Below are 12,114 nucleotides of genomic sequence, written 5' to 3'. Positions count from 1 at the left end.
GCCTTTTCTTTGGAAAAGTCAAATTGCTCAATGGAACGTGTATTAAGCTAGATAACCCTTGAAATGTTTGGTGCACAGCAGTGAAGTTTACAACTGTGCTTGTCAGAAATATTCAGCTGCTGCAATTTAAGCTGTGCTCTTAGGATCCTGTCAAACCAGACGCTCGGAAAAACAACAAAAAATTTTTGACGATCAGTGTATGTGAAAGCTTGGCTTTTCTTGATGGAAAAATATCATCTACCAAAGAATACTTACCTAGCAAGAATATATATTGCTGCACCATATTTTCCCGAATTCGAAGTTCACTGCCAGAACATTTGGAGCACTACTATGGTCTCTGTTTCTGTATCATAGCATGGGCACCATACTTCTTATATTTAACTGTTCTGCGTTCCAAAACTACTGTGAATTCATATTTTTACTGTCGTAGTGTTTCCACACATTAAAGATATCTTCTTTTTCTTAGTCTTCTTCTTGTGGGAGTGCTGGAAAGTTTTTTACCTGTGTATAAAACCTTTACCATTCTAAGGATTGATATCTTCTACAGTTCTGAGGGAAAATATATTGTCACTAAATACAGAAAAATGTACTTTAACCCGGAGTATAGTATATATTTTTAAAAAATGCCCAGATTTTTCCAGAATATCCCAGATAAAAATAGTTTTTTTTTTCTTGTTCATGTATACACCCTGTGAGACTAGAATAGCACTGGTGTTCTAACCAGATGACGTCTACTGCTTCATCGGAGATCGCGAACTGTGCAGGGCGTGTTCGTGCTCGGCTTTATACAGATTTGCGTGCAGTGCCACTGCGGTGCTGGGAGAGAGGCCTGGCTCCGTCAGGGCTCCCCATTCATTGTTGCAGAATGCAGTGACACGTACCTAACCCCTGTGGTACTGATGCAAGTTGCCAACTTTGGTGTGGCACTGTGATCTTGGGACTATACCACAGTATACGAAGCAGGTCAGAACACTGTTGCAGAAGCAAGAAAAAAGTAGGTCAAATTTAAAAGAACACAAAATTTCAAAGATTGGCGACATTTTACTGAAGCTCGAAATTTAGCCTAGATTTTAATGAAAGATGCTTTTTAATAGTGTCCACAATGGAACTGTTTCAAAATCTGGCGGGAAATCCGGAGAGATTTCGGTTTTATGTAAAGTACACCGTTGGCGAGAGACAGTGATGCCTTCACTACGTGGTAGTGGTGGTAATGTTACCGGTGACGGTGGCACTAAAGGGGAGTTTTGCAATACTGTTTTTGCAAAATTCCTTCATCAAAGAAGCCAAAGTAAATATTCCAGAATTATGATACCAAACTACTGCAAATGTGAGCAACTGAGTAGTAGATGTCCTCGGTGTAGCAAATTGGCTAAATCACTTAATAAAGGCAAATTCTTGAGTCCAGATTGTGTCCCAATTAGATTCCTTTCGTAGTATGCAGATTTAATAGCTCTCTATGTAGCTATCGCATAAAACTTCTCATTAAATGAAAGAACCGTACCTAAACACTGGGAAGTTGTACAGATTACATCATTGCTCAGGAAATAAAGTGGGAGTAATCCGACGTATTACAAAACTGTATCACTAACGTCGATTTGCGGCACGGTTTTGGAACTTATATTGTGTTTGAATGTTGTGAATTACCTCTAGAAAAGTGATCTACTGAAAAACTGTCAGCAGAGTTTCAGAAAATATCACTCTTGTGATACACAACTAGCTGTTTGTACTTACAAAGTAGTGCGTCCCCTCGACGAGGGATCTCGAGTCGATTCCGTGTTTCTGGATTTTCAAATGGCTTTAAACACTGTTCCCCTCAAGTGGCATCTAACCAAATAGTGTGCCTGTGGACTACCACCTCAGTTGAGCCCTTCCTTATCAGGAAGGGTTTGTAGTAGTTGACACAGTCATAAAGTATAACCAAAGTGATATCTGGTGTTTCCCCAGGAAGTGTTATGGGATCTCTGCTGTTCCCGATCTGTATGAAAGATTTTGGTGACAATCTAAGCCGCCATCTTAGATTGTTTGCAGGTGATGCTGTTATTTACTGTCTAGTAAAGTCACCTGAAGATCAAAGCTGATTGCAAAATGATTTGGACAAGATATTTGTGCAGTGTGACAAGTAGCAATTGACCCTAAATAATGACGTGTCTGAGGTCACCCAACGAGTACTAAAAGGAGTCCTGCTAAATTTTGGTTGCAACATGTCGCACAAACCGAAAGGCTGTCAATTCAGTTAAATACTTAGGAATTACAACTTAAATTGGAACAGTCACATAGAGAATGTAGTGGGAAAGGCAAACCAGCACTGTATTTTACTCACAGAATGCTTAGAAGATGCAACAGGTGGGGTGCCCATACTATAGTTTGTAGGCAACGGTCGAGACCTGTGGTATGAAGTATGTTCGGTATTTGCGAGACAAATGGCGACTCTAAGTAGCCGTAAAAAAAGTTCCGATTCAGATCCTCTTCAAAACCTGCGCAATACTGACCTCCGAATCATTTTCTGGGTCGCTGTGTGGTACAGGCTCTTTGCGGATGGGATTGACAGAGGACAAAACAGTTGAAAATAGGTAGCTCGTATTGTATTGTCATGATATGCGATTTAGGGGGCAAATGTTAAACCGAAGGTGTTGCAGTGAGATCTTTTCGTGATATTTTAATCCCCGATGTTCTCCGAATGTCGAAATATTTTGTCGACAGCCACCTGCGTAGGGAGAAATGATCATTTTAGAATGCGCAGAATGATTAGTGTCCATTTTTCCCACTCGCTGTTAGAGAGTGGGACTGCCGAGAAAGAATGTGAAAGTGTTTGCTTGGTCTTACCCAACCCAGCATACCGACTACACTCTGCTCCATGCCCACCGGTCGGACGAATCCTCTGCCGGCCACATTAGTGTAAATTCCAGAGTAGTTGCCTTGCTCTTAGACGAATACCCATCTGCGTGTGTTGTGACTGAATGTAGCAGTGGCAGTAGACACGTGTACCTCCAGCTTTCAGGCTAATTCATAATAGCAAAAGAGAAAGCATTGTATTTAATTTAAATGTGCCTAAACAGGAAAATAAATTGGAGAAAATTCTCAGATTGCGTGTAGATCAGCATCTTTATTGACATATGCACACAGATAACGTTAAAGACTCACACGTGTGGCTTATCTACTGCAAAAGGTGAGAGGGATGCTACTCTCCTACTACATGCATACTCAGCCGTATTGTTGTGTTGCATAAAAAAAAGTTCTGCACGATACTGATCCTGTGGGGAAAGTGGTACGGGTAATTTGGTGCCCTCGAATAAAAATGTTTCCTTTTTAATCTCAGAAATCTTGTTCACGAGTAACAGAGTACCCAAGAACTGTATTACTGTGATTCAATAATTGTCACTGTGTTAGTCTGGCAGTACAATCTGCAAAGCCAGAGAACACAGCAGATGTGAAGAGAGAATTTCGTTTCGTCTCAGCTATTCCTGTTACTCTATAGTATCTCTTTTCGTTGTCCCCCCTCTGCCATGCAAATCTTTTAAAACTTTCACTGTAATACTTGTGAGTAGATGTAGCATGTTGACAAAATCTTGGTTTTTGTACCACTGCAAAGGGGCTATCTGAAGAAAGTCGAATCAGATCTGCTAAAGAACACTCTTCGATTCCTCAGTTGATAATTTGACACTAAACGGTGTTTTAATATTTTTGTCGACGATTGAGTACGGTGACTGTTCTCGTGTTCAGGACAGAAGACTAATTAGGATTGAAGATGCCTGAGGAGGTGGAGCAGGAAGAAGGGACCGTAAGCAGTCTTTCAATTTTTGTAAAGCGACATGACGATTGACAAGCTGATGCTTCATAATTTTTAAAATTATGAGAGAATTGCTCACTGTAACTCCACTTCAGGAAAATTGGCAGCACAGGAGCATTGAGTCTGCTCGAGTCTGGAGATGACAGGACAGAGTGAGGACGAGATATGGATTAAAAGGAAGCGTAATGAAATGAATAGTGCAGTTAGGAACTGGGGAGGAGGACCGATAAGGGAAAATAGGCATTGGGCATCTGCCGGTTCACCCTTCAGTCAGTAAGTGTCCTTTATTTGCATCAGCCTGTTGTAAATATAGCAACCTGTAATTTGTGGATCACATTCATCAGTGGAAGTTAATAGAATCACTGTAAGGTTTTATGAATTCTAGAATAATGTAATTGACACAGTCTCTTATTGCTTTGCATGTATATTGACACTTGTAACTAAGTGGTGACTTGCTTCAGTAGCTCAACACAGACTAGAGATTTTTGGGTGGTGCAAAGTATACAGAGAATGTGTAAAAGTATTTTAGGGTTTTTGAAATTTCATATTTGTTTATAAAACTGAGGTTGAAAATTCACTAGAGCAGATGCACTATAGGTTTCAACAAGAACTTGCTTTAACTAAAATATGGTTGGTTAAGCAAATAAAAAGAAATTGCAGAACTACTTTATGCCTCTGCGTGAAATATCAGTTTACAAGTAAAGTTGTCTTATTTGGAATTGTGTGAATTTTTATAAATTCTTACTGACTTAACTGAATGTAATAAATGTGTAACATTAAATCCTGGAATCTAACAAGTGCAGTGGCTCAATTGGCAAAAGGCAATTTGGATGTGACCAACTTTCAATTACAGATAGCCTGTAAGTTCATTTTCGGAAAACAAAAAAGGTTACTATAAAGAACGGTCCCAGAGCTTTAAGTGGCAGTGTCAACTCGTCAAAACTCGAATAGCTCCCTTAAATTTCTCCATTAAAGGCTGTAGTTGTAATTTCAATTATCAGTTACTCTTCGTTAACAGGGTTTCCAGGAAAATGAAATGTACCACTGTATGTAGTGGATTGAAAACTACCACTTGAATAATAAATTAATGAGAAATATTGCATATACGGTATTTCAAAAATTTCAAGTGCACGTAATGCAGGGTGTTTCAAAACTTGGCAGCAAAACTTCAGGAATGTATTCCCAGTGTAATAGGAAGAAGAAAAAGTGTAGTAAACATGGACTCTAAAATTCATACCCTCAGTGTATGATCAGTTCTTCGTGAAATAAACCTCTTTCACTGCAAGCACTTTCCCTACTATATTTTGAAAGTATGGACCAAAATGAGGAAAAAAGGCCAGTAAAGAGCATACCTTTAAGAGCTAAGAGTACATGCTCACCTTTGCTGCTGTGAAACATTTCTTCTACCAAAGTAGTTCTCATACCTCTTGAAGTATGCATTTTAGAGCTCACATTTACTAGACTTCTTTTGTTCTTGTTGTATGAGGAATCCGTTCTTGAAGTTGTGCAGCAGAGTTCAGAAACACTAAATATACGCACAGTAAGTTTAGCTACACAGTTGAAATACGAAGGAAAAATAGTTAGGTGTTCAGCAGGCATAGTGTAGCAGCATTCGGAATAGTGCCATGCTGTGTTCAGGGAGTGTCTCCAGTTCAGGATTTTGCTGGGTAACCTTTTGCCCCGCATTATATTCACTTATTTGCACATGTGTCTGTATTTCATTACCTCCTCATTAATAGTGCTTGGTACGTCCCCATTCTGGATAATTTAATTTCTCATTTGAGCAGCCCTCAACTCTCCTCAACGACCTCATCTTTGCTACTTGTATCTTGCTGTCATCTTTATTTTTATTTATCCAGCTCTCACTTCTGTACAATATCGATGGCATTCCAGAGCATTGTAAAATTGCACTTTTGTAACTTTCCGTGTTTTGCATATGACTGCTCTCTTTATTGTTCCGTGTTTCGATCAAAGTTTATGCCATTTTTTGTGTGTACGATAACTGCAACTTTTGCTGGAGACCAGTTACTTAAAATGCCACTTGTTGAATTATTTTGTCGTTAATTACAATTGTGGTCTGTATTGGGTATTTACTTTGTTGTTCCATAACTTTATGTAATCAAAGTTTGATAGTATTCTTTACATATTTAGATTTGCCAATATACACCTAACTGGGGCTCACATTTAGTTACCTGGATTACTTATCTGCTGCAAGCAATAATTATATAAGCTGCTGATTGTTCTTTTCAGGAATGGTGTTTCATAACTCATTAGTTATTGCCCTAATTTATTTCAATAAACTCCATAAAAAACTTTTTCAAAATCCGTAATAGCAGTGTAGGCTTAGAAATCAACTATTCTTTTTCTCAGAGTGGTTTTATTGCAAAAATATTGTCATTAACAAAGTTAGTGGAGAGTAAATTGCTCAGTAAATAATGATATTCTAAATTTTTTTGCTTTGTCACTTATTCTGTTTGTGTCCCCCTGCAGCATTTTGCTTTGCTTTTGTCACAGCCCTGACACTGGCCATGATGCGAGACGGATCGAGTGGCGGCGTGGTGCGGCTGGCGGCCATCGGAGAGTCCGGCGTGGAGCGACACACGGTGCTGGCCGGCGAGCTGCCGCGCTTCTACGAGGACTGAGGCGGCTCTTCCGTGCTCTGCTCTCTCGTGTTGTACTGCAATCTGTGTACCAGAGTTTCGCGGGGCCTCGGGCTCCTATTGTGACAGTTGATCAATAAAGTTACTTTCCTCTCACCCAGTCTTACACAGCATTGAAGTGTACAACCCAAACTGTTGTCAGTTTACTGCTGTAGCAGGAGTTTACTCTTGCTGTAGCAGTGTTCCTGTCGATTTCTGTAATATTTTTCGCCCTTGACATAATTATTGAATTAAAACTGTTTTCGGAAGTTTAGACAGTGTGCGTAATCTGTTTGTCAAATTGATAAAGTAGGACAAAGTGCCAGTCCGTCATAGATTGCAGATTGTGCATGTCGGAAATTTGAGGGTCTAATCTGATGCGAATAATAAAAAGTGTCTCGGCACGTTCAGATTGGATGTACTTCTCGTTCCGTACATTTGCCACGAGATCCTCACCGTAACTGCTGTACAGCTTCTCACACGAAGCATTGCAATTTCCCTCGGTGACTGATCCTCAACTCTGAACGTACGTTAATCATTCTACACACTTTGTATTTTCTGAATACAAAAATGGAAAATAATCAGTAATCCCATGTTTCGTTGTCTTAATGAGAGAATTACAGAATGTTTGTAGATTCTAAAAACTGACTGCTTTACATTAAGTATCCGAACCACGTACGACACTTGATGCTACGTTACACAAGATAATGCACACACTCGTACATAATCGCGAAGAAATTCAGGGACCGGCAGGTAACGTACGTGCTGTGTTCACTCCGTCACTCGCTCTGCAGCATAACAAATTAAATAACTGATGATAGTAATTACTGTTTAGTAATTACTGTTGAGAAACTGAAGAATTACAGAATTTTGTCTGTTATGAAGAAAAGATTGGATGTTTGGTAATGAAGTATTCATTTTTAGCCACTTTTGATGTATTTACAGAAACATATTGTTGGCTGTTCCTTTTGATGGGGAGGTGAAAGATGTAGGTTTTAGTGTCTGCGTGCGTGCGTGCGTGCGTGTGTGTGTGTGTGTGTGTGTGTGTGTGTGTGTGTGTGTGTGTGTGTGTGTGTGTGTGTGCGCGTGTGCGTGTGTGTGTGTGTGTGTGTGTGTGTGTGTGCGTGCGCGTGTGCGTGTGCGCGTGCGCGTGTTTTTTAAATGTCTTGGACAATATTTAAGATATGGATCTGAAACTTCATACAGCAGATAATTATTGTTATTTAGAAAGGATGTATAAAATGTCATAGTCAGTATACAGCAAATAACTCAAGTCACAGGTCATTGTGTGATTTAAATTACCTGCAGAACGTACACTCCCTCGACAAGGCCTCTGATGAGTGTGACAGATGAGTCTGGTGGCAAATTCCCTGTGTGTGGGGGGGGAATGCCTTGTGTAGGGGTAGAGGGCACAGGGCACAGGGCACGGGGCCACTCGACATAAGCGAGCAGAACCTCACAGCTTACCACTCGTCAGGCCGTATGGCTGCTTCACAGTTAATTGCAACACTATCGTAAAAAGTGCAGTGTGACAAGTTTTGTCACAGAATCAATTAGTATGTGTGAGAGAATTACAGAGGTACTAGACATACTACTGAGGCAGGCAGAGGGGTGTTAAATTTTGGGAGCAAATATTTGAAGAGCAGTCAGGTAGCACAAAGATTTTATAAATGTCCTGCATATAATAAGCACGAGGAAATTGATCTTGTATGTAGGTTGATTGACAGATCTTCCCAGACACTACTCATGTACGGAACAGGGGAAAGGGGAAGGATGGGAGGGGGGGAGGGTGGCAGTTTTGCATTAAGTACCCCAAGCCACACACTTTGGTAGCTTGTTGAATATGAATGTAGATGTGATATAAACTAAAAAAATCCTCTGTTTAAATCTAATTATTTAGATCTGCTCTTCATGTGCCAGGTGTGCATTCAGAAAATAATAGAAAAAAGTGTTTAACGTTAAGTTTAAATTACAAATTTCTTTAATCCCCCCCCCCCCCCCCCCCCAAAAAAAAAAAAAAAGAAAAAAAAATGAATGTCAATTTAGATTCTGTGCCCAATCTGTTAACCATATTTATGTGTAAAAGGAAAAGAGTACATTTGAGTGTAAATTAATCCTCGGCTCACTAAGTCGTGCACTCGCCTCGCATTCCTGGGATACACAGTACGTATGTACAAGGTAAGTTACTTAATGGGGTTCCTTTGCAGGTTCAAAGTGAAATGGCCTTTGTGGCTGTGGGGTAAATAAAAAAAATCTAAAATATATTGTCATTTAGAGCTAATAGCAGAACTTGCCTCAAACACTGTGTCAGATAATTCTTAGGCTATTGTTGACAGGCATTGGCGAACAGGAAGCAGTTTAAAATGCTTACTTGTGGAGGTTATATCACTGCATTGCAGAGGTGTGAAAGTCAGACTGTATATAACATGTTATGTGATACTATTGATGTCTACATCCGACACTTCTATTGCAACATTTGTCATTGGAGTGAGATAAGTTGGTCACCAATCAATTCTTTAGGCTGCTCTTAAACTGAACTTCACTAGTGGTAAACTTTGTATGACTGCAGGCAACTTGGGAAAATGTGTGTTCCTGAATAGTGGACTCCTCTCCAGACCAAAGTTAGTGAGTTTAGATCTCTGTGAAGATTATTCTTGTTTAGTGTTAATTCTGGGGACTGGGGTGTTTTAGTTTTTTAAAAAATGTATATTTTTGTAACAAATTTCATTCAGGAATAAATCCATCAGTGAACCAAAACATTTTGACTGCCTGCATAATGCGGAACTGATCCACCTTTGGAGTGCAACCCAGCAGCCATCCCGCACGACACACATTCGGCTAGTCCTCTATAGATTTCCAGAGCGTATGCCACCGGATGTCAGTGCATACGTCGTACAGTTCCCACAAATTACAGGCCAGCAGTTCGTGGGTGCGGAGCTCACACCCCCGTAGTGTCCCCGACGTGTTCGGATCGGAAGAATTTGGTGGCCTAGACGTCAAAATACCGGCACAATTCTGACTGTGCGACACGGCAGTTGTCTTGCTTGAAAGATGCAGTTACCCTCGGCAAAGACATAAAACGGGATAGGATGCAGGTGGTCCTCTGGAATGACGGTGTAGTTGTAGCTGTCACAGTGCTTGTGATTACTACCAAGGAATACTGGGTGAGTGTTCCCCACAGCACAGTACTGCCCACATTGGTGGAGCGCTGCACGTTTTGACTAGCCGGTCACAAACGTCGATCTGACGTGTGATTAGTCGTTCACCCGAGTGAGTGACACATTTCTGCCGATTCACAATCTAATTGCGACAATCCTGTGCCCGTCGTGACAGTAACTGACACTACCGTCGGGTCTGTACGGGAATGCGAAGAGATTGTCTGCTGTGGGGCCACACGTTCGACTGTGTGTACCACTGCAAAACACGTACGGTTGCACCGGTGTTTTAATCTGTCATCAGATGTCACAGATTGCTGCCTGTCCTGCTGTAGAGCAGACGAGCGTCTGACTTCCACATTATGTGACGAATGTTGCAGAAAGTTCTTGTAGAATGTAAATAAAGGAGACCACTCGCCAAAAAGCAGAACTTTTGAGTTTTGAATAGGAACACACTGACAATCGTGGATATCCAATACCTCCGTGCCGACTCAGTTTCACAGTCCAGGTACGTGCTCATGACAGTAGCATTTGGTAGACTGGGGGTGAAGAAGCAATCCTTTATGTAGCCCACAGATAAAAGATACAAGGTGTGAGGTCTGGAGACCTGGGAGGCCACCAATGACAGTTCAGCTGCTGCTGCTCCTATTGCAAGCCAACATCCTGGAATGGTGTCATTGTGATAACATCGGACATGCACAGAGAAACTAGGCTGGGTGCCATCTTGCATGAATATGAAGTCATCTGAATCATCTTAAAGTTGAGGGAATAACCGTGTCGAGGAATAAGCTCGTCTAGATAGGTTAGTCCTGTCAGTTTTCTTCGTGGAGAAGAAAGCAACAGGGCCAATGCAGCCACGATTGGAAAGTCTGCTCGAGCTGTTCAAATTTTAAACTGTTGTCTGTGCAGGGATGTTGAAGTCGTGGTGCTACCTTTTGTAATTTGGAAGATATAAATGATTGGAATCTGTTCCTTCTTTTTGAATGGGCTCATATTTGTGATCGGGGAAGTTAGAATTCTAACCACCTTTCTTGTGCTACGCGCATGAAGTGTGAAAAAGGAACCATTAATTATAGAACAAAAAGTGGCTGTAGCATTCAAAGTGCAATCAGTAGGAATGCTATGCTGGTACTACTTCAGTTGATGTGTGAATGGCCAGAATGTGTCTTTGTATAAAACAAAGCTACCCAAGAGGCCGATTGCTGCATCTCTTCGAGTAATTGTGGAGGTAATGTGTGTTGCAACTTGTTAGCAGCTAATTTTGAGCAGTCATTTGTGTATTCCTCACATGATTATCTAAAGTATGTTGAAAAAGGTGTCACTTTTGCTAACTTAGTTCTGAAATGTTGCAGAACATCAGTTAAGTTTTTTTCTTCTTTCCATTCTGGGTTTGTTATTGTGCCATTCATCAGTTTCATTTTTGAACAAAATCATTTGCTCAATAAAAATACTTTATTATACCATCCTTGATTACTTTTTTGGACAGGAAATTAACAATGTTACACATTAGCAAAAAAGAAGTAGCTTTTACAATATTAACAAGTACACCACTATACTGCTTGGAGTCCACATTTCACTGAGAAATTCAGATATTGTTTCCACCTACTATACAGAAACTAAATACGTTGTAATCATCACAATATGTGGCTCAGGTTCAACCTCTACCAGTCACTAAAACTTTTATCCAAACTACAGATGTTGAACATTGACTGTGGTAAGGAAAGGCGTTCAGAAATAATTGCAATGTCTAGCCTTTTGCGATGCATCAGTTATTATTTACCATTGACCTCAAAGTGGTCTAAAATCATTATTTGCACTAAACACCAACAGTCCAACATGAATAGGCTATGCCAGAATGTCAAAACAAAAAAAAAAGTTATAGACACAACAGATATACCTTAATTGTTGCAAGTCAGGATCAGATATTGTAAAACTTAAAGTGAAAAGTTACATACAAATTGAAATTAATTCACATGTTCTGACAGATGGTTAACATTGTGCAATCAACTGTTTGCATTCTGGGCCAACTTAATTGGTCTAAAAGTATGCAAGTTACTTGTACACATGATTTATAAGTTGCCACCAGGAAAAAGTTCGTAATGGATGGTGCCAGTGTCTTGATGAAGTTACTAGCAGACCACTGGACAAGAAATTGAAAATCCCCACATACCGAAAGTAAAGTGAGAAACTGGTTCATTAACCCCACCACCTACAGTTTATGAGAATATTTGGACTCGGGACTGTAAATTCCACGTGATTGTAATGTTTAGTACACATAGACAATGTATACACTTAGTATGTTTGCTTCTAAAATTCCTGTGTCATATAGATATTCATGGCATGCTCTACGAATTATTTATGTAATAACAAATGTAATGTGGTGGCTTAAATCATTTTAACCCTTCTCCTTGAAGATGGTCCATGACTGAAACCAGTTGAGATTTGGGTTTAAAATAAAAGCAGCTGATGGTCAAAGACGCAGTTTAGACAATAATCAGAAATGAAAAAAAAGAAAAAGAAATATGTGCCAGAG

General features: G+C 40.1%; 1 protein-coding gene across 1 annotated transcript in view; it reads left to right on the top strand.

The window, feature by feature from the left end:
- Positions 1-6,543, top strand: part of LOC126442999 (proteasome subunit beta type-6) — a 43,038-nt gene extending 36,495 nt beyond the window's left edge. Inside the window, exon 5 of the mRNA XM_050090840.1 lies at positions 6,302-6,543. Coding sequence (XP_049946797.1) covers positions 6,302-6,429 — 128 coding nt within the window. The 3' untranslated portion in view covers positions 6,430-6,543. The remainder of the gene's footprint in view (positions 1-6,301) is intronic.
- The last annotated feature ends 5,571 nt before the right edge of the window (positions 6,544-12,114 follow it).

Source organism: Schistocerca serialis, unplaced genomic scaffold, assembly GCF_023864345.2.
Source record: "Schistocerca serialis cubense isolate TAMUIC-IGC-003099 unplaced genomic scaffold, iqSchSeri2.2 HiC_scaffold_1420, whole genome shotgun sequence".
NCBI classification, from domain to species: Eukaryota; Metazoa; Arthropoda; class Insecta; order Orthoptera; family Acrididae; genus Schistocerca; species Schistocerca serialis.
The sequence above is the reverse complement of the archived record's forward strand: the minus strand, read 5'-3'. Positions and strand labels throughout refer to the sequence as shown.